The 23148-nt window shown below is 40.2% G+C and overlaps 1 protein-coding gene across 12 annotated transcripts in view; it reads left to right on the forward strand.

The window, feature by feature from the left end:
- dock7 (dedicator of cytokinesis 7) overlaps positions 1-23148 on the forward strand; it is a 98426-nt gene that overhangs the window by 70110 nt on the left and 5168 nt on the right. For 2 of the 12 annotated variants that reach the window (XR_009795772.1, XM_061825370.1), the window contains exons 31-48: positions 4265-4447; positions 5394-5553; positions 6016-6112; positions 6380-6397; positions 8150-8246; positions 9875-10009; positions 13804-13956; positions 14140-14298; positions 14464-14564; positions 14656-14848; positions 15228-15371; positions 15489-15620; positions 16337-16351; positions 19459-19593; positions 20119-20208; positions 20282-20518; positions 20613-20756; positions 20873-20979. Coding sequence is in view for 2 of the 12 variants with exons in the window: in XM_061825370.1 (XP_061681354.1) it covers positions 4265-4447; positions 5394-5553; positions 6016-6112; positions 6380-6397; positions 8150-8246; positions 9875-10009; positions 13804-13956; positions 14140-14298; positions 14464-14564; positions 14656-14848; positions 15228-15371; positions 15489-15620; positions 16337-16351; positions 19459-19593; positions 20119-20208; positions 20282-20518; positions 20613-20756; positions 20873-20979 (2300 nt within the window). In the remaining 10 variants the exon portion in view is untranslated. Of the gene's footprint in view, positions 1-2904; positions 3111-4264; positions 4448-5393; positions 5554-6015; positions 6113-6379; positions 6398-7747; positions 7773-8149; positions 8247-9874; positions 10010-13803; positions 13957-14139; positions 14299-14463; positions 14565-14655; positions 14849-15227; positions 15372-15488; positions 15621-16336; positions 16352-19458; positions 19594-20118; positions 20209-20281; positions 20519-20612; positions 20757-20872; positions 20980-23148 lie in introns of those variants that run through there. The other 10 variants (XR_009795776.1, XR_009795773.1, XR_009795775.1 and 7 more) reach the window with 10 other exon arrangements.

Consider the following 23148-nt stretch of genomic DNA (forward strand, 5'->3'; position numbering starts at 1 on the left):
TAAAGGATATAAGTTGGACATACTGTATTACACACAGTCCTGTCCTGCACCCTCCGGTGTGCATCCACTCTGATGGTGGCAGTACAACGACCACAGTAGAGTTGATTGGTGACGTAAAATAACATTCTTATTTAGTTTAAAAAATAAATCAATTTTGCTAAAGGACCATACAACCCAATATTTCTTGTAATTTATCATTCTGTAACGAAAAATCCCTTGGCATTGTTTTAAATAACTCAAAACTGAAATTAAAAATTACAAAAATATGGTATCAATATGTTGTCACTCAAAATGACTCAAAGGAAAAAAAAATAAAATACATACAGTGGTACCTCTAGTTACGAAATTAGTCTGTTCCAGAAGTCATTTCGTCAAGTGAATTTTTCGTTAAGTAGAAGAAGTGTATTTACATAAATAGCCTAATCCGGTCCAAGCCACCCAACCCCCTAACACACACACACCACCAAAAATAACCATTCAAAATACATAATGTAAAGAATGATAAAAATTGTTCATTTACCTTTAGCGTTGGCCGACTTAGCGAAGAGAAGGGTGAGTGAAAAACAAAAGGCATTGTGGGGGACAAAGCAGGAGGAAAATGTATATATGAGTGTACACATGCACACCACTTAATTCCGCTTATGTTTCTTGGGGCCCATGGTGAAAAAGATGAATAAACTTTAAAAAAAAAAAAAAATCTCACAAAATAGTTGTACTTTACCAATCTGTCATCACATGATTTGGCACCAGTGGACTGTCCAAGGGCAACGCAAAGCATCATGGGTAAAGATTGACATCCCTCCTAGCCAATGGGATGCCAGGTATATGCTACGTGATACTCAATGGGAGAGCAGCTCTATTGTGCCACACAAATCAAGATACAGGATGTGCATCATGGGTAAAGATTGATGTCCCTCCAAGCCAATAGGTTGCCAGGAAGATGTTATGGCAATAGCCAAAGGTAAAGCAGCTGTATCGCGCCACACAAACCAAGGATGATTACGTTCGGTGGAATTTGGGGACTGCAAATCCAGGGCCCATTTTTTCCTTTCATATCCTAAATTTCCTTCGTAACGAGAGAAAATATTTTTCCGTGGCGGAATTTTGCAACCTGAATTTTTCGTTACTCGAGACGTTCGTAAATAGAGGTACCATGTATGTATATTAGAAAATATTACCTTTGTTCAGAGTTTTTCTATTGGTGTGTGTTTTGCCTCAGATGACATATATGCCTGACAAAATCCAAATGTTCCAGAATACTGACTCTAGCGTGTTTCTGAGCAGTGATGATAGAGGTTGGCATCTCTCGTGGTGTCTCTCATTCTTTCTTCACAAACAGATACAGTGGGTATGGAAAGTATTTAAATATTCTTAAATTTTTCAGATATATTGCATCCATTTGCTAAAATCTTCCAAGTTCATTTTTTGCTTTTCACGCAGACCAAGACACAAATAATGACTAGATGGACGGATAATGTACATACAGCACTTCATCTTCTTCTTTTTCTTTTAGCTTGTCGCATTAGGGGTCGCCACATAGGACAAAGACAATTGTTGTCATTTTTTCTGAATTGTTAAAACAGAAAAGCCAAAATATCACATAGTCACGTCAAGTATTCAGACCCTTTGCTGTGATAGATATTTAACACAGGTGCTATCTATATCTGCTGATCAACCTTGAGCTGCTTCTACACCTTAATTGGCACCAGCTATTATTTGATCACACGAATTGGCCACACACCTGTCTATATGAGACCTTAGAACTCACAGTGCATGCACAGGCAATGAGAATAAAGGTCTAAAGAACTGCCTGAAGAGCTCAGAGACGGAATTGTGGCAAGGCACAGATGTAGCTAATGTTCCAAAAAAAAAAAAAAAAAAAAAATATATATATATATATATATATTTATATATATACTTAAGGTTTATAAAGCAGAGTAAATCGAAGTATCTCCATCGTCAAGGGAAAACTGTCAAACCACCGTGAAGAGCTTAGGCCGGTGGTACGATGCCTCACTTAAGGACAAAGAGAAAGTAGAGCAGCTCAGAAAGGATGTGACCATGGGCCTGGAAATAATCAACAGAACCCTCCTTCCTGGGAAGTTGAGGCTCTGGTGCTTGCAGTACGGGTTATTTCCACGACTCCTCTGACACTAACCCTCTATGATATCCCACTCTCAGAGGTGGAAAAGCTGACTGAGACTGATCAGCTCGTTTGTGAGGAAGCGGCTTGTTCTTCCCAGGTGCCTCAGCAGGATTTGGCTCTATGGTAAAGGGATGTTACACCTGCCCATTTTCAGCCTGGCAGAGTACAAGTGCACCAAAGTAAGATTGGAAATGATAGTACTGGATTCAGCGATCCACTGGTTCCAGACTACCCCCATCCTGGCCACTGGGGGGAACTGGACACCGCTGGCTGCAACTGAACAAGCACAGGCAGCACTCGGACACAAGGACATCATTGGCCGAGTGCAGGAGGGGAGGAGTGGCCTTGGGCTCAGGGGCAGTAGACCAGTATAGAGCAAGGCCATTACTGCTGACCAGCACAAGCTGGTGGTGCAGGAGGTACATTGAGAAGAGAAAGCACAAAGGTGCACCTAAGCTGTGTCGCAGGCCAAGCAAGGGCAGTGGTTGGCCTGGGAAGGAGTGGAGGCAAGGATGATCACCTGGAAAGAGCTTTGGGAGATGGAGGCATTGAGGGCAAGCATTACCATCAGAGCTGTATATGACATCATCCCTTCTCCCACAAACCTAAACCAGTGGTATGCCAAAGATCCCAAGTGCCTGTTATGCCCAAATCCTGCAACACTGATGCACATCCTGGTTTGTTGTAAAACCAGCCTTACTCAAGGCCGTTAACCTGGTGGCACAACCAAGTGCTGAAGAGTCTTGTTTGTGTTCTAGAGAACCAGCAGCTGAGGTTGAACGCTCTCCCACCCATCTCAGCCAACTGGCAACCACGGCTGTTTGTTCAGGAATGGGAGAGTCAAACTGGCCACACCAACAAGCCACCAGACATTGGACAGCTGGGCAGTGCACGAGACTGGAAGCTGCTGGCAGACCTGGACAACAAGCTCTGCTTTCCATCTCAGATTGCAACTACCACCCTACAACCAGATCTAGTGCTTTGGTCTGCCAGAAGCAGCTGAGGTATGCAGGACTTGCGGCCAAAGTGTAACAGCAGTGTTGGAGAGCAGAGGTACGCCCGGTGGAAGTTGGCTGCAGAGGGTTTATAGCCTCTTCACCATCCAGGCTACTCAGAGAGATGGGAGTCCGAGGGAAGGCCCATCAGCAGGCAGTCAGAGATCTCTCCAAGGCGGTGGAAAAGGCTAGCCAGTGGCTGTGGATAAAGAGAAAAGACCCCAATTGGGCCTTCAGGAGAATTGATGGCACCTAGGGGGTAAACCTGGGACGCTGGGATTCAATGCTGAACCCTCTCGAGAGTGTCATGGGCCTATCAGCGAAACACTTGATGACGGAAGGAAGCCCACTTGATAACATGTAGGGTGCCATCACTTATTTGACCATCCCACAGAGCTTCATCGGAGCCGAATTATGCATAAATAGAAGGATATTAACATCTTGTCCTACATAATACTAATCTATAAAACCATAAAACATAATCTATAAAAGCACACTGCCATCCTTAAATGGAAGACGTTTGGGACGACCAGCATCTTTTCTAGAGCTGACAGTTTGGACAGACTGGCTAATTTGGGGAGAAGAGTCTTGTTGAGAGATGTAAAGAAGAGCCCAAAGATCAGTTTGGCCAAGCTCTAGAAATTCAGTCAGAAGATGGGAGAAAATTGTAGAAAGTCAACCATCACTACAACTCTCCACCAGTCGGGGCTTTATGGCAGAGTGGCCAAATGGCAAAAAAAAAAAAAAATTAATGACTCCAAGATGATGAGAAATAAGGTCATGGCTGTATTAGGTCAAAAGGGTGCTTTTACTAAATACTGAACAAAGGGTCTGAATACTTAAAGCTGAGTGATATTTCAGTTTTTATTTTTTTGAAATCTGCAAAAATGTCAACTTTTTTCCTGTCAATATGGGGTGGTGTGTGTAAATAATGAGCGGAAAAAACAATTATTTTAACAAATGGCTGCACTATAAGAGTGAAAGATTTCAGGGGGTCTGAATACTTTCTGTACCTACTGTAATACAGTAGAATTTAGCAATAATAATTATTGATGATCCTCGCTTTGTCCCCACCCCACTCCCTTCCCCCATTTTGCCTTCATTTACTGTTCTATTTCTCCAGGCGAATCGTCAGCATGGAAGTTTCTCGGCCGAGTCAAGTCGCAGTCTGCTCATATGTCTGCTGTGGGTGTTTAAAAACGCAGATGAGCTGGTGTTGCAGAAGTGGTTCACAGATCTTTCAGTCTCACAGCTGAACCGTCTGTTAGATCTCCTTTACCTATGTGTCTCTTGCTTTGAGTACAAGGTGAGATACCTAACATATCTTGCTCAGCATTTTAGGATGGATTCACACGACATGGATCAAGTGGCTTAATTCTCCGAGTTAAAGTTATAGAAAAATATGCACAGTAAAAATCTGAGGAATCAGTTTTCTTACAATTTACAAATGTGGATAAAATGAGCTGCCAATGTGACAGCAACATTGACCGATCAATGAGCTATATCCTGTCAATCCACAGCTACCATTTAAATATGCCAATAGTTCATGGAGTCAGACAAACAAACATCTGCCTAATCAACACACTATACCTCACACTCGTTAAGAAAGCATACTGTATGCGATAAACTAAAACTATAGCAAAACCAGAGAAAGTCTTTTAATGGTAAAAAACAATCAGACCATTTGATCAGGAAAAAATCATGTATTTATAATTTACTGCAATTTTCTGGTAAACAGTTCAGTATGTACCCCACCTCTCGCCTCAGGGTCAACCACACCCACATAAAGATCAGCGGTACAGGAAATGGAAGGATAGATAGTTTTTGTTTACATTCCTGTTGTAGTTGCCCAATGGTGACACTGATGTAATTTTTTTGCTTAATTTTGTTTGTTTTGTGCGGAATCTAGACTTCTTCGCAAGCAGATTGTTTAATGTATTCACCAAATTTAAACACACAGATATAGGTCAGTTAACAATAGTAATAAAATTATGGATAAAGGCACTCAAGATGAATTGAGCACTTAGACCCTAGTGTAAATCCAGCACTTCATGCTTCGGCTGGTGAGTTTCCTAACAACGTAGACTGCTTTCTTCTTCCTCTAGAATGATTGGATTCATGTTTGTCACTTTGCATGTTGCATGCATGTTTTCATGCAGTTAAACCTGCTCTGCTTCCTCAGTGCTGTGCTGCTAGTAACTTTCCTGCCGTTTTTCTCTTTTGCCACTCACCCTCTTCTTCATGGATACAAGGCCCATGTTGTGTTCACCATGCAGGGGAAGAAAGCTTTCGAGCGCATGAACAGTCTCACGTTCAAGAAGTCAAAAGACATGAAGGCCAAGCTGGAGGAGGCCATCTTGGGTAGCATTGGTGCCAGGCAGGAGATGGTGCGACGCAGCCGTGGGCAGCTAGGTGGGCTCTCAAGACACTGGGGGGGGGGGACATGCGCACTATTATGTACTGCATTACATATATTTTACATGTTACATGTACACTACTGTACAACGTTTAACAGGTAAAGTAAGAGAAACTTTCATTTAATTGTCAATAAATGCCTTTGACACTTATGAAATTCTTGTAGTTATACTTCAGTCTATCATAGTAACATCTAAAAATTAAAAAAAATCTGAAAACACTGGAGCAACAAACCTTTGGAAAACAAATAGCATTCTCAAAAGGTTTGTCCATGACTGTGGTGTAATTGTGGTAAATAATATATAATAAAACTGAACTATATAACATAAACACTTCATGCATTCTTATGGTTGTACATTTAAATATGGCTGTAAGTACAACTATTACAAAAACATTATTTTGTACTCTCCCAATGAATAAAGCAAATGAATATTTTTTTTTTTTAATTCTCTTTCCCAGAGCGTAGTCCTTCAGGTAGTGCCTTTGGCAGCCAGGAAAATCTACGGTGGAGGAAGGACATGACCCACTGGAGACAGAACAGTGAAAGATTAGACAAGTACGTTCTGTCTAAATAGTCTATTAATGCCTACTCCATCAAAGACTGTCTTCAACAAACAAAGAAAGTCACCCAGACCTAATAGTTTTTCGGCAATTGACCTTGTTTGTAATTAAAGCCTTAATTCAAATATAATAATATTGTTCAGCATCTGTGGTGTTTTTTGCGCAAAAAGTTATTTAGTTTTGAACTTTTCTTCAATTATTACATTTCGGTCCTGTCTCTTGTTTACACTTAATTATTTCATGTTGCTGTGTGTTCATGTAGGAGTCACAGATCTCTCAGGTATTGTATGCCCCACATTGGCTGTGTGAGCTTTTGAGTCTGTTTTCTAAAGTTCCTTGAGCAATGTGTTCACTTGCATGTGAAACTACTGGCAGTTGACATCAGTATTTACTCAGTCAAGGATAGGTCATTTTGCAACCCCCAAATTTTGGAATGTAATTTTTTTGCTTCTTCAATCATTAATTCATAAATGCGAAAAAAATACTGATTTAGTGCAACATATACTGCAAAGAGAAGAAGTTACTGTACCAAGGGTGTCAAACTCATTTTAGTTCACGGGCCACATTTACCCAAATTAAATCTCAAGTTGGCCGAACCACAATATTTCTGGCTTAAAAATCAATTAACTATTTTAAAATTTCCCCATTGTTTTGTTTCAAATAATTACAAGTACTTTTGGAAAATATTCACATTAAGTTATTGTTCTTGCAAATCATATGAACAGTTTGAAATTTTTAAGTATTATGAATCAGTGAGCATGTACAATTCAGTTATCCATCCTTTGTAAATGTAAACATAAAAATTTAAGTTGTGGATTAAGATTTCCTGACAATACTAACTGTTTACTCACTTGGTTGTTTTTCTAGGGCAAAAAATGTTTTAAAGCATTAACTATAAACAGGAAAAAATAATTATTTTAAAAAAGTCATTATTCACAATACTTATGCAGGAAACACTGGAGTCATGTGATCAAGATAATTTTATCTTCTGTTATCATCCCTTGATTATTTAGACTTTGTTAGTTGCACATGCACATGGATGCACCACAAGAAACTCATATACGCTGGCTTTACTATTTATTCCGTTATGCCCCAATAACATTGTGCTTGTTTGGGTTGGTGGTGGCTGGTTTGCTTTTTTAATGTGTTGCATATTTTTAGCCTGAAGGTAGTGTGTTTTCCTTCTTACTATAGCAGAAAAAAAGCTACAGTATTTATTGTCATTTTTTTGTACAAATGTTTAGTCGCGCAGGCAATTCAAAGCCTGCTAATCTTGCAGCGTAGATGTATCCAATTTAGAAAACAAAAACAAAACAACTATGTGTAGTGCCATGTGGAATGGCAAAATCCTAAAACATCCAAACTCATTTGGACTGGCTATTTGTTTTTGGATCAACATGGGCTGTTACTGGGTCATTTTTGAAATTATTTTACCTTACTGTTACAGCCCATTTGACCAATTGAAAAAAGATATTCAACTTTGGTGCTTTCTGAAGTGCTTAAGTTCCAAGCATTTACAAAGTGGTGTATAATTTGAAAAAAAAAAAAGTCTTTACATTTAACAAAATTAATACTGTATTTGGTCTTAAAAGAACCGTGTTTTTGTGACGTGTCTCTTTTTTTCTTCAAGTAATGGGATCGGCATCTTAATAGTGGTGAGTGTTGGTTCTAGAATAGTTGACAGTTTCAAATGCTTGGGACATTTTCAGCCACCCTGGTAATTGGCAAAGTTTCAATCGGTGCAACGGGTAATCTTTAAACCACACACAAGCTCATCTGTCCTTGGTTAGATTATTGTGAAAATAACATAATGTCCCTTTACGAGCTTCAATTAATTGTAAATTGACCTTAAGACTCCCAAGGCCTGCAACAACACATTGAAAGATGAAGACATTCAGCTTCTGTAAAACTCATCAATTCTGCACTGCAAAATTTGGCTCTGCCACTGTGGCTGGAATGTGAAACCTCTTGTAACACATTCCCTTTTGTCTACACTCTACAATAAGACTGATTTCTGTTTCCGTGATCATAGGACAAGAGCAGAGTTGGAGCATGAAGCACTTATTGACGGTAACCTTGCGACAGAGGCCAACTTAATCATCCTTGACACACTGGAGATCATTGTACAGGTATGTATATTCCATTGTACAAGCATTTGAGTTAATGGGGATAGGAATTGAGAACCGATAATCAGTAAGAGCCCAAAGTTAACAATTCTGTGGAATTGTTTACTTAATTTTCAAACAATTCTATCTATCCTATTTGGAATAATGATGCCATTGCATGTTATGCATTGCTCTATTAATAGGTTACATCACTCACACAATTCTGAGTACGTGTGCCAAATTGCCCCCAAAAGCAGTAGAAAACGGTTACATGAAGGATTCATTTTAACCCAGTCAAAACATGATTGTAATTTCATTCATTTTTTACTACAGCAATGCACAAGGGAAACACCCCATGCAAATGTTTCAGGTGTCATGCCAAAATCGCCTCTGTCGGAACTGTAACCAAAGTTTCCCTGGGCCTCTCAAAGAGGCATGCATGGAGCTAGATATTTACAGTAAGATAAAAATAGTAGAAGAAATTCACAATAGAACTTTAAAAAAATTCCACAAATAAGGAAGAATTTATGCCTAAAAGTATTCTTACATTACCCATCTGTGTTTGTCTAGGATACAACATTTGTATCAAATAGTCTACTACAATAACACATTTCACACAAGACTACATTTACACTTGATCTCTACTTAGCAATGTGCTGATCACAAACACCTCTTCTCTGTTAGCAGCTAGCATGGATACTTAAATTAACCTGGGTGAAAGGACAGACATTTGTGTTAATGATTCCTCGCTTGTCTCCTCATCTGACATCTACCAGACAAACGAATGCGCTAAATGTCTATAAAAGTACTTGAAAAAAGCATATAGTATATGTGGTGTCTCGTCGAAACCACTCGGAGTACTAGGTAAACAAGTGACTGTGAGGCATAGAAAAGCAAAATGAGGATGAAAAGTGACGAAGAAAAAAGTAATATTGACACTGCTAACTTCATTGTGCTAATTGGAAAATAAAGTTAAGTAAAATTAATTACAGAGGTTTTCCTTGGAAATATAACACACACAGACCTCCAGTTAAAGTCTACCATGAGTACATCGAATGCTTTATTTCTAGTATTGAAACAATTGAAATCGCTATATTTTCGTTTGGAAAGGCAAAATTTCTGAGCACGTCAGTGCAGTTGGATTGTAGGAGAATAAATCAATACATCTTTATGCATTTATTGTTATATCACAACTCTGTGGTTTCTTTCGGCTTGTCCCTTTCGGGGTTGCCACAGCGTGTCATCTCAGATGAACGCACATATATGTTTGGCACAATTTTTTTTTTTTACACCGGATGCCCTTCCTGACGCAACCCTTCTCAGGGAGTGGAGGCCCCAGTGGGATACGAACCCACAACCCCTGGTTTACCAAACCAGTGCTCTAACCACTGAGCTAAGGGGCCTCACTGTTATACCACAACTCTCAATGTTATTATTGATTACTTACAACAATTTGAAATCTTGGTACAGGTTTTAGTCAGAAAGTTGGAAGTTGACGCAAATTATTTATTTGGCCACATAAAATGATGTGGTGGGCCAGATCTGGACCCCAGGCTTTGAGTTTGACACCAGTGGGTTAAAGAGTGTTGATAGTATTGTGTTCTGACGCACTGCAATAATTTTTTCCACTCTCTGTGTCTCTGTCTTTTCAGACCGTATCATTGACAGAGTCCAAGGAGAGTATCCTCGGTGGGGTACTAAAAGTGTTGCTTCACAGTATGGCCTGCAATCAAAGTGCCCTCTACCTGCAGCACTGTTTTGCAACGCAAAGAGCACTAGTGTCGAAGGTGGACTCTTTATTTCATAGTTAGATACCGTAATGCTCTCAGATGTGGTCATGAATGACATTGTCGCTGATGCACTTCATTCACTTTATTCCCATGAGAGAATGACAATCCCCATAAACATTTCCCCTTGACAGAAAGTCCATTAACTCAAGAGCCGCCATCTACACAAGAGCTGCAATCAGTTCCGAATCACGTTGAAGCTCTTCATGCACAGACTCCTTGACTTAAGTTAACAACATTCAAGCATAAATGTGTCTTTGCTCTTTCATTTGTAATGTTCCTTTAGTGTTTAATCACTTAACAAGCCCCAATCACTCGGCTGCCCTTACTGGACTATACACTGAGGCAGAGATACCACAATATTCAGTCCCTAAGTATTTGAACCGCAAGATCAATTTCTTTGTTTTTGAGTACAAGAGAAAAGTACAGAATTCCAGCTTTCATTTCATGGTATTTACATCTCGATGTGTTGACTCAAGACAGAACACCTTTTGTTTGAAGCCATCGACTTTTCAAGTAAGGAAAAATAATTAAATTGACTTAAAGTGAATAACATTTCATATTTGGTGGCATAATCCTTACTTTAAATAACTGCATCAAGCCTGTGACCCATTGACTTCAGCAGACACTTAAATTCCTCATTTGAAATACTTTTCCAGACATTTACTGTAGTCTCTTTCAAGTCTTGTTTCTTTCTTTGCGTTTCTCCCTTCCATCTCCTCTTCAAGAGGTAAAATGAAACCTGGATAGAGTCACCCCTCCTTCAGCCATTACTTTATGGTGGTGGAGGAGGTTGTGGGTCCCAATGATCATTGGAACTAAGTTGTCTGGGGTTTCATGCCCCTGGAAGGGTCACCCATGGCAAACAGGTCGTAGGTGACGGGCCAGACTAAAAGCGTGGCTCCATAAACCCCTATGACGAGTACAAATAACAGATCGAGGTTTCCCTTGCCTGGACACAGGTCATCGGGGTCCTCCTCTGGAGCCTGGCCTGAAGGTAAGACTCGAAGCTGAGCGCCTGGTGGCCGACCCTGCACCCATGGGGCTCGGCTAGGCACAGACCAATAGGGTAACGTGGGCCCCCCTTCTCACCACCTGTGGGAAGGGTCATAAGAGTCGAGTGCAGTGTAAGCATGGTGATGGCCGAAGTCGGGTACCTTGGCAAGCCAATCCCCGGCTACACAAACTGGCTCTAAGGCACCTCTCTGGCAGGGAACGAGCCCGAGCTGGTGTGTGAGGTTGAGAAGTTCTGACTAGGCTTGCCTCCACATACGGTTTGGGCTCTGTTACCAGTCCTCTTGAGACAAGTTGGACAGATCCTGTTGTTTGTGCCTATGCACCAAACAGAGGGTGCTGGAGAGCACTCCTGCTGGGGACTCCATCGTTCTTCTGGGGTACCTCAATGCTCATGTGGGCAATGATAGATGATATGATAGAAGTGTGTGATTGGGAGAACTGCCCCCCAATCACAACCCGTGTTGTGTTCAGTAGTTTGACTTCTTTGCTCACCACCGATTGTCCATAACAAAATCATGTTCAATCATAATGGTGTCCATTCGTGCACTGGGCACCAGGACATCCTAGGTTGCCGTTTGATGATGGACTTTGTGATCGTATCATCGGACTCTAAATCTGAGACCATGGTCTTCAGTCGTTAGAAGTTGGAGTACGCTCTCCATTTCGGGGATGAGGTCCTTCCCCACGTGGAGGAGTTTAATTATCTTGGGGTCTTGTTCACAAGTGAGGGAAGAAGAAAAGGCGGATCAATGCAGCCTCTACAGTAATGCAGACTTTGTGTTACTCCATTGTGGTAAACAAGGTGCTAAGCCGAAAAGAAAAGCTCTTTATTTGACAGATGTCAATCTACGTTCCTACCATCACCTATGGTCACAAGCTATGGGTCATGACAGAAAATGATGGGGGGGGCTCAGAGTAGAGCTGCTGCTCCTCTGCATTGAGAGGATCCAGATGAGGCGGTTCGGCCATCTGTTTTAGAGGCCTCTTGGATGTCTCCCTGGTGAAGTGTTCTGGGCATGTCTCACCGGGAAGAGACCCTGGGGCCCCCCCAGGACACACTGAAGAGACTATGTCTCTCGGGTTTGCTTGGGAATGCTTATTGATCCCCTCACAAGATCTGGAGGAAGTGGCTGTGAATAGGGAAGTCTGGGCTTCCCTCCTAAGGTTACTGCACCCGCAACCCGACTTTGGAAAAGCTAAGGATGGATGGATGGATGGATGGATGGATGGATGGATGGATGGATGGATGGATGGATGGATGGATGGATGGATGGAGTCAGTCAGTCAGTGAGTCAAGGTCTGGCGATTGAATTATCCAGTTGAAGACCCTCCATTTTGTCCCTCTGATGAGGTCCTCTGTTGTGATGGCCGTGTGTTTTGGGTCATGGTCTTTTTCTGTTATGAAGGTTCTACTGATGAGTTTGGATGCATTTATCTGTTAATTGCCAGATCAAAGGCTTTTCCAACCTCTGCAGGCCAGGGGTGAAGGTATTACAATCCCTGGTTTGAAGAATACTTGAAGACCAGAAATATAGAGGCATACAACAGCATGCAAACGACTCTTAAACAAAAATAATCAGAAGGCCAGATTGTTTTTGGCAAAGAAGTACAGAGAAGAGCCACAAAAGTTTTGGAACATTGTTTTCTGGCTTGTTGAGACCAAGATTAACCTCTGTCAAGGTTATGGAATGTCGAAGTATCGAGAAAGAAAGGATCTCCTTATGATACAAAACACACAAGATCATCTGTGAAGCATGGTGTCGTTAACATCATGGCTTCGGCTTGCATGGTTGCTTCTGGATCGGGCTCCTGAGTCTTTATTTATGATGTAACTCATGAGGGTAGCAGCAGAATGAATTATGAAGTGTACTAAACCATTTTTTCTGGCAATTTACATAAAAACTAATTGGGAGAAGCTTTATCATGCAACAAGACAATGACCCAAAACACACTGCCAACAGAACAAAGGACTTCATCAGGGGGACAAAGTGTAAGGTCTTGGATTGGCCAAGTCAGTCACCAGACCTGAACCCAATAGAGCATTTATTTTACCTCCTGACGAGGAGACGGAAGGGAGAAACCCCCGATACAAGCAAGAACTGAAAGAGGCTGCAATAATGGCCTGGAAAAGTATTTCAAATAAAGAATACAACAGTCTGGTGAAATCAGTGGATTGTGCACTGTTATACATTTCAAGTTAATCATGTTTTTTCCAATACTTTTGCGCATTTGAAAAGTGGATGACTTCAAACAAAAGGTGCTCTGTCCTGAGTTAACACATCCATTCATTTTCTGAGCCACTTATATTAACAAGGGTCACGGGAGTGTCGTAGCATATCCCAGCTATCATCAGCAAGATGAACCCTGAACTGGTCGCAGGGCACATAGACACAAACAACCAGATAGTCAATCATATGTAGGGGCAATTTCGAGTCTCCAATTAATCCATGTTTTTGGGATGTGGTAGGAAACAAGCATGGGGATAACATGCAAACTCTACACAGGTAGAGGTCGGGATTTGAAACCCAGTCCTCAGAACCGTGAGGCTAACACCCTAACCAGTCGTTCCACCGTGTCACCTGAGTTATAACACCTAGATGTAAATACCATGAAATAAACACTGGAACTCTGAACTGAAAACCAATTGTCTTCAGTATACAACAAAAACAAAGTGGGCTTGTCATTATAGTAGTACTGTAGTTGTCTATGAGCCACAGTATTTACTGTTTTTGTAACCTTGCTTTTTGTCAATGTGGCCATGTGTGTGCCTTTTTTAGTTTCCTGAATTGCTGTTTGAAGAGGAAACAGAGCAGTGTGCTGACCTGTGCTTGCGACTGCTCAGGAGCTGCAGTAGCAGTATAAGCACCATCAGGGCCCATGCCAGCGCCTCCCTCTACCTCCTCATGAGACAGAACTTTGAAATTGGCAATGTTAGTACATTTTTTAAGGGCCAACATATTGTGGTTTGTTCTCAAACCCTCACTTGACAGATAAACATCTTTGATGATGAGTTTACTATTGATGGGCCTTTCATAGTGAGATTAACAACTCATTTTATGTCTGCTCATAATGTTATGTCAGTTGTCTTGAAATAACATTCTTTTCTTTTTTAGAATTTCGCAAGGGTGAAGATGCAGGTGACCATGTCGCTTTCATCGTTGGTGGGAACATCCCAGAATTTTAATGAGGAGTTTCTACGTCGCTCTCTGAAGACCATTCTTACTTATGCTGAGGAGGACCTTGAGCTTCGGGAAACAACTTTTCCAGACCAGGTACTCATTATGATGTCAGAATGTTAATATCATTCATTACAGTAAAGCAGATAAATGAGATTTTAAAATGTTTAGTTTTTTTTTTATTTGTGCTTTGGTAAACCTGGACGAAAGTTGTGAAGTAACCTATATACATTTTTCAATGTCCTGGTTCTTTTGTTGTAGGTGCAAGACCTTGTTTTTAACTTGCACATGATCCTCTCTGACACAGTCAAGATGAAGGAACACCAGGAAGACCCTGAAATGCTAATTGATCTTATGTACAGGTACTACAAAAAGCTGCGGCCCATTCAAGGAATTGCTTTTCAGTTATAGTGCATACCTGCTCTGTCCTCACCAGTATTTTAATAACTGCAGGATTGCAAAGGGTTACCAGACGTCACCAGACCTGCGGCTTACATGGCTCCAGAATATGGCTGGAAAACACTCTGAGAGGAACAACCATGCTGAAGCTGCTCAGTGTTTAGTGCACAGTGCTGCTTTGGTGGCAGAATACCTGAGCATGTTGGAGGACCGCAAATATCTACCTGTGGGCTGCGTGACCTTCCAGGTAAGAACGTCAGGCACTGATTTTCATGCTAAATTATTTTTACTGTACTTGAGCGCCTGTGGCTAAGGAAGTAGAGCCGGTTGTCCACTGACCGAAGAGTCGCTGGTTTAAATCCGGCTCCCACTGTCTGCATGTCAAAGTGTCCTTGGGCAAGTATCCTAATTTTCCACCAGTGGGTCTGGCAGTGCCTTGCATAGCAGCAGCTTCCCACTGGTTTTTGAATGTGTGAATGGGTGAATGTGGGCCTTTGTAAAGTACTTTTGGCACTGTGATAGTGTAGATAAAGTGCTGTGTAAGTGCATTCCATTTATCATTTTAACATTTACTGTGCAGTATCTTCATTATTTCTGTTTGTTTCATGTATGTTTTTTACTTGTAGAATATTTCATCCAACGTGTTGGAGGAGTCTGCTGTCTCCGATGATGTGGTGTCACCGGATGAGGAAGGCATCTGCTCAGGAAAATACTTTACTGAGCTCGGCCTTGTGGGACTCTTAGAGCAAGCTGCTTCATCATTCTCTTTGGTGTGAATGCTTGCAATCTGTTAACATACAAATGGTGTTGTTCAGAGTTGTATTGATATTTTTTCAATCCACAATCTTGTTTGAACATTCTTAGTGTATCTGTTTTTGTCCTGTAAGGCTGGCATGTATGAGGCAGTGAATGAAGTCTACAAGGTACTGATCCCAGTCCATGAAGCCAACAGAGATGCAAAGAAGTTAGCCACCATTCATGGTAAACTACAGGAAGCCTTTGGCAAAATTGTCCATCAGGTAAATATGTATTATTGGTATTGTCTCCCAAATATGCCAATTTACACACGTTTAAAGTTAGACCGGTGTTTGATTTATGAAACATACACTCACACTTTTTTTTCAGAATGACATGCTGTGTTCAAATCCAACTTTACAAGTTACAAAATTCGCACATTTTTATCCTGACAGAATTCATAAAATACAAATCAGTGGGGTTAGAAATTAGAAGGTACACTGCTTTTTTTTTTAACCAATCACACTTGTCATTTATGGAGGTATAGTTGGAAAAAGTGAATACTGAAGGTTGAGGGTTGTAATTTCAATTTAATATACGGCAGATCAACGATTGACACTGTACAGTATTGCATGGTGTTATGGATAAAGCTGTTTGTTTTTCTTTTTTTTATTTATTTATTTTTTTGTATGTTTTCCCTCTTAACTATGTAGGGAGCTACCGGTCTCATTATAATGCATATTATGGGAGTTGTATTGCATGAATAATTCATTGCACCTCAGCAGTTTTCAAGTGTTAGTTTTGCAATTACAGTACCTCACATGAATTATTTCATTCATGTGTTGGGAAATGAAGTTTGTATGATTTATGGGCTTTGACATGCATTCAGTACTTAGTACTCTGTTGTTGCTGTAACATCACTCCATGTGTGAATGTTACTGTGGACAGGGGTTGTAAGTGTGCTGTTGTTCACATATCCTATGTTCTCTCTTACACACAGAGCACTGGCTGGGAGGTAGGTGGTTAAATGGTTCCTGCTTGGCCCTGCTCGTCTTTTGTTTACATACTTTTTTTATTTCTACATTTGTATTTGTATTCACGCTCATCTCATTTGCTAGCCACAGGCTTTCTGTTCCTCGCTTTGCTTTTTACATAAGTACATCTAGACCAGGGGTCGGCAACCTTAAATACTCAAAGAGCCATTTGAGCTGTCTCCCACAAAAAAACAAACAACAAAAAGGATTGGAGCCACAAGACCCTTTTGACATCCGAATTGAGGATAACGCTGCATATTTTTATTGTTTTTTGTAGTTTTTAAATAGCTCAAACTATTGTGTACTTGCTGTTCGGAATTTATTAAATCAGTGAACTTCTACAGCGCACAATTTTATTTCTATATGAAAGATTATCATTTTGAACTCTTAAAGATGCTTCCTTCAAGCTTAGTTTAAAATAAAATCAATGCACGGTATCTATGAGTCCTCCTCACTTTTATGAAATTAAAAGTGAAACTTAATCACCTGCAGCCTACCAAAAATGCCGTGTTTGTTTGTGTTGCGTCATTTTTGCATGTAGAGCGTGCTGTCAGCTGGCATCCTTATCTTGGTTTTCCGTGCCATCCACACGTGGAATCCACCGACACTTATTCCCCACGAGTTTAGCGTTGGTGTAGTCACATGGCTCAAAGGGTTTGTTTTTGTCAGTTCTCCACACAGTATTTGTTCATATTTGTGATCTCAAATTAGCAGCTGTGACACACATTTTGAGCAACAAAAATGAAAGACGATTTTTGTTACAAGATCACAATCTTCATATGAACAATTGTATTAGAAAAACAAACTTGGTAAAGTTAAAAAAAGGAAAATAATGAATAATGTTGTGATGCTGAAATTGCATGATTCCCAGATTGCATTGCACTGTTCAATGCTAGACCGTTAATCCTTTTTGTCCATGTGTGTATGTTACCAGTAGTTAATTTGATGGGTTTTATTGTATTGTCAGGCTAATAACAATGTTGCGCTCGCAACTGTGACTGTTGGTTGTGTACACTACAATGAAGTTCTGAGAAGTTCTGCGGCAAATTTGAAAAAAGTCACTATGCAGTAAAAGGCAAAGAGCAGAGGAAGGTGAAAGCACTGATCTTCCTGGACATTGTCAGGGTATACTTCAACTTCAGTGGTGCGGAATAACTTCAGTCTTCTGGCACGATTTAATAGTGCCACTGCATTTGACTTTAAAATTCCCAAAGTCCCACAGCAGGACAATGAAAGAGCCACATGTTGCTCCAGAGCCAAAGGTTGCCAACCCCTGGTCTAGGCCATTAACATCTACAGACATTGTCAACTTTCTGCCACCATAAGGGCACTTGCTGCACTGGCAGCAAAACCCTTGTTCTCCTCTCACCTCTCCCTTTTTGTTGTGCGGGGGAGAGATGGGGGTCTTTTTTTAATGTGACATCGTTAACCGGCTGTGTGCATGGGAGCCACAGTGTTTGACACTAAAAGACTCTGAATGCATCACGTGCACACTCCACACTCTTCCAGTCTTCATCTTCTGTCCATCTGGGGTGTTGGCCAGAACACACCCATTGACTGACAGCGCTCACAGTCGTACCACCTCTTGTCTTTACACACATGACTCAATTTTAGTGCATTGTCTTTATCAGCCTCCCGAGTTAACCACCATGTTTTTCACTCATAAATGACTAAGCCTTTTAATGATGCAAACTGGCATTGGGATGAAGTTGAAGAGTATCACATTTCTTACGTTAGTGTAAAATGCTAATCCCTTGAACTTTTATTTAATCTTATCTCCCTTTCCATTAGTTTGTACTAAATCTACCCCTGTTTATTCTTTTTTTTTGAGTAAAAAAAGTATTACTTTGTTTAGTTACCAGTATTACTCTTTCCTGGTTTGTTGCATGGGCAGAGCACTCATTCCTTCAGGTGCTCCTCAGACAATGCATGTTGTGTTTTGGGAGTTTGTGGAGCTTTATTTTCTCACTTTTTTGCTTTTTCTTTGTATCTGTCTATCTTTGCATGGTTTATTTTGATCCTCCACAAGCCGTTCATGTTCTTAAAAAACATACTTTGTATTATATTTGTTTGTTAGCCTGTATTGTTTTTACTTTTTTTTTTTTGGAGGAAGTTAATTCTGATTAAAATTTGTTCTGTTTTCTCCTTTTTTTATTTTCCTGGTTCCCGACCCCTCCTTCCCACTTTACTTAATTGTTTCTTGTGGTAAGTTTCTTTCAGGGCTTCTCACATTTTAATTTTTTAGATTTTTTTTAGGACATGGTACTCCCAAATGGATGTTGTTTATGATTTATTATTATTTATTAACAGCATTTCTGCTTCTTGTGCTGCATATATACTACTATGAACAGCGTATAATGGGACCTTTTGTCTTGCAGACACTTATCTGCACCTAGGACCTGGTTTACCTACAACTAGTCAATAGGTTGATGTTGACTTCAACAAATAAAACACAAAACTTTATTTTTGACTTAAATATTTTGATGATTGAAATACACCAAGGTGGTGTGAGGTTGAGGGGTTGTGGTTACTTTTAACATTACAGTATGATATGTGTTGTACTGCCAAACAGAAATTAATTTACATTTCAAATAAACGTATAAATTGTAATCCCTGCAAAGTGAAGGGATCACGTTGAATTTAGTTATTGTTAGTATTTCAATTTTGTTTCAAATCTTTTGTAACTGGCAATTAGGGATCAATTGGCACTTTGTCTAAAGCAGTTATCCAGTTAAAGTGATTTTATTGAAATGCTGTCATGGATCATATTTACATGAGAATGTCATTTTTCCTTTCTGTATAAGGAAAGATTAATTCACAATGTATTTTTTATTTTTAGATAGAATTAATGTCACTATTGGAAAAAACAGTAACCCAGTGTAATTTGGTTGAACTATAATTTTGTCTTATGGCCCATCATCATGATAAAGTTTATGTTGCCTAATTCAACCCCAGACAGTCACAGGTTACACCTTGGGGGACTGAACATTTTTTCTGAATGTCATGGATTACCACAAAAGAATGTTGTCATATGGGTTACATCCTTGATTTTATGTAGCTCTTATACATCTTCTGTTCTTATCGGCAGGATGGGAAGAGGATGTTTGGAACATACTTTAGAGTTGGGTTTTATGGTTCCAAATTTGGCGACTTGGATGAGCAGGAGTTTGTGTACAAAGAGCCAGCTATCACCAAGCTGGCGGAAATTTCTCACAGACTGGAGGTGAGTTTAATGCTCTGGTGGGACAGCAGTGGTTTTTGTCAAAATGCCTACATAACTCTCTCTTGGCACATTTCACAACTCCATAATGATAACATGAAAAGTATTTTTGTACATGTGATTTCTTTTTTTTTTTTTTTTTTTTTTTTAAATAAATTGGCAAAAATGTTTTGCGTTGTTAGGTGTTGTAGATAGAACTTTGGAAGTGAGGAGAATTATACACTGCCATTTTGGAATAAGGCTGTAACAAAGTAGAAAAAAGTGAAGTGTTGTGAATACGTTTCAGATGCAATGTGGATAAATATAATCTCACGAGAACTCATTAGATAAGTCAGGTGTGTCTTTTTAGTGGCAAAGGCAGTATTCATTTTTATAAAGCCCACAGCCACTTAAAGATGATTTGAAAACGCATATTCAAAGAAGAAAGCCCATTGCTTCTACCCAAAGTGTTTTAGTTACTTTAGAAAAAAAGTTAGAATTTACCAATGCCAATTAAAGTTCCTCTTTTTTTGTTTGTTTTGTTCTTAGGGTTTTTATGGAGAGCAGTTTGGAGAAGATCAAGTAGAAGTCATCAAGGACTCCAACCCAGTAGACAAGTGCAAGCTTGACCCAAATAAGGTCGGGGTGAGACACTCATCAGCTCATTCACACGCACGGTAGAAAACTGTTTAACTTGCCCGTTTTTCTTCAGGCCTTTATTCAGATCACGTACGTGGAGCCCTACTTCGACACGTATGAGATGAAGGACCGTATAACCTACTTTGACAAGAACTACAACTTGCGTCGTTTCGTCTACTGCACCCCATTCACTCTTGATGGACGTGCCCACGGGGATCTCCATGAACAGTTCAAACGCAAGACCATCTTGACTACCTCTCATGCCTTCCCTTACATCAAAACACGTATCAACATTGTCCACAAAGAAGAGGTCAATCAGACAAAGTCATGGAAGACCCAAATGGTTCAACCAATCTCACTGTGTCCATTTGTATGAAACTCCTGTCCCTTCATGCATGTTTTAGATTATTTCCACTCCTATTGAAGTGGCCATTGAGGACATGCAGAAGAAGACACAAGAACTTGCCTTTGCTACCCACCAAGATCCTTCTGATGCCAAGATGTTGCAGATGGTCTTGCAGGGGTCAGTGGGCACTACTGTCAATCAGGTGAACGTTTATCATTTAAAAAAATATAATTTGGTCAAATGAATTTTTAAAAAGCTATCTCCTTCTTAGAAACAAAACAAAACATTCTAAATAGGTTTCATGTCTCTATTTTTTAGGGGCCTTTGGAGGTTGCACAGGTGTTCCTGTCCGAAATCCCCAGTGACCCAAAACTTTACAGACACCACAATAAGCTACGGCTCTGCTTCAAGGACTTCACAAAGAGGTAGGTATTTGTCAAATTTGTTGAAGCTGTTTAAAAAAAAAAAAAAAAAACAGGCCCACTGGGGAAATCAATTTACAGAGCATGTCCAAGTGCCCAATTTTGATTTAAGTCTAGAGTTTTCTCATGTGGGGAGATAGCGACAGTCACAGAACTTTGCCACAAATAATGGAAATTTGCACAACCACAGGTTAATCTGTTAGGTCACTATTACAAAGCAGAAAAAAACAAACTGAAAAGAAAGAATGCACCAAAAAGAATAATGGCAATGGGAAAAAAAGAAGTCGTATGTTTTCAAGAAAACATATTTTTTTCAAGATGGAAATAGTCAACATTTTGCAAAGTGAAGGCCCATATTTTCAAGGAAAAACATGTTTTAGATGGAAAAAAATCACAAGTCATAACTTTACATGAAAAGAACTGGATATTTTAGAGAGAGAAAAATGTCACTACCAGTATAAAGGTCACTAATATCCTCCCTTTCTATCATAAGAGTACAACTTTATTCTAAAAATGCTTTAATCTGAAAAATATACAACTACATACAATATACAACAAGTAACTTCACACTTTGTACATGAATGAATGAATGAATTTGTACATGAATAAAATTAGCCTGAACAGACCCTCATCATGGAAAATGCAAGAAGAAATACATATGATGCAGCGTTCAAGTTAAAAGCAATCGAGCTGGGCGATAAAGAAGGAAAAAGAGCTGCTGCATGTAAACCTGGTATAAATGAATCGATGGTGAGACACTGGAAATGCCAGCGGAAGAACTGAAGCAATGCAAAAAGACGAAAAAAGCTAAAACCAGGTGGCCTGAAATATATAGGTGCTGTGTTACTGCCGTGTCACAGACACTGTTTGGAAAGAAAAGCTGAGGTATATTATTAAAACTTTGAAAACCCCAACCCTAACCCACCTTCTGTAGCCGGGGATTGAATCGCCAAGGTCCCTCTCTTCACCCACCACCCAGCTCACACTGCACCCGACCCTTGTGGCCCTCCCATAGCTCATGGGAAGAGGGAACCACATTACCCTTTCAGTCTGTGCCCAGCCAAGCCCCATGGCTGCAGGCTCTGCCACAAGGCAGTTGACTCCAGAAGGGGCCCCCGGTGACCACTGTCTAGAGAAGGGGAACTGCAATCCATTAGTTTTACTCATCATTGGGGTTTATGGAGCCATGCTTTGTCTGGTCCCTCACCTCGGACCTTTTTGCTGTGGGTGATCGTACCAGGAGCATGATTCCCCCAGACAACTGAGCTTCTAGGATCATTGGGACACCCAAACCCCCTCCACCATGATGAGGTGACAGCTCAAGGAGGGGCAAATACATATTTCGCTCGATGAAATGTAAATACCTTATCTTTTTGTAAAATGCCATTTTTGGAGGATATTCTTTCCGATATTGTGTTTCTCACTCTTAACATGAACCTACCATTAAAACCATAGATTGCTCAGATGTCGGTGCCTCACTTTACAAACAGTAATCGGTGTTGGATTAAATAATTTGCTCCAATGTAGATGATAAATTTAAGTAAATATTTCAAGAAATCGGAGGTTTTGGAAAATTATGTTAAAAAGAAAATGCTATTGCAAACGCCACAACATGACAATCTACAACATTGCAACAATTAAGCACATCGAAAGTGGGCTCAGGCTCCCTCTGACTCTAATTCGGACAGATTACTGGGGTCCCATGTTGCCCAATTCCCTTTCTTTAATTAGGAAAAATCTATTAAAATGTTATCCTAATGAAAATAAAATTGGGATTAGCAATAAATACCTCACTCTAACAATATCAGCAGAAGCTAAAGAAAAAAATTCTAAAATCTCTTTCAGACCTTTTTCATCAATAACCACCACGCTAGCAGACTCTTACCTGTAGTCTTTGCACATTTTCGGCAATTATCTGAGAAAGGTAGAGGGGGAAGAGTGAGGCTACAGGGAGAAGAGATAGCGAGGGTGGAGGACTTCAAATATTTAGGGTCAACAATCCAGAGCAATGGTGAGTGTGGTAAGGAAGTGAAGAAACGGGTCCAAGCAGGTTGGAACAGCTGGCGGAAGGTGTCTGGTGTGTTATGTGACAGAAGAGTCTCTGCTAGGATGAAGGCCAAAGTTTACAAAACAGTGGTGAGCCCGGCCATGATGTATGGATTGGAGACGGTG

Source organism: Syngnathoides biaculeatus, chromosome 7, assembly GCF_019802595.1.
Source record: "Syngnathoides biaculeatus isolate LvHL_M chromosome 7, ASM1980259v1, whole genome shotgun sequence".
Taxonomy (NCBI): domain Eukaryota; kingdom Metazoa; phylum Chordata; class Actinopteri; order Syngnathiformes; family Syngnathidae; genus Syngnathoides; species Syngnathoides biaculeatus.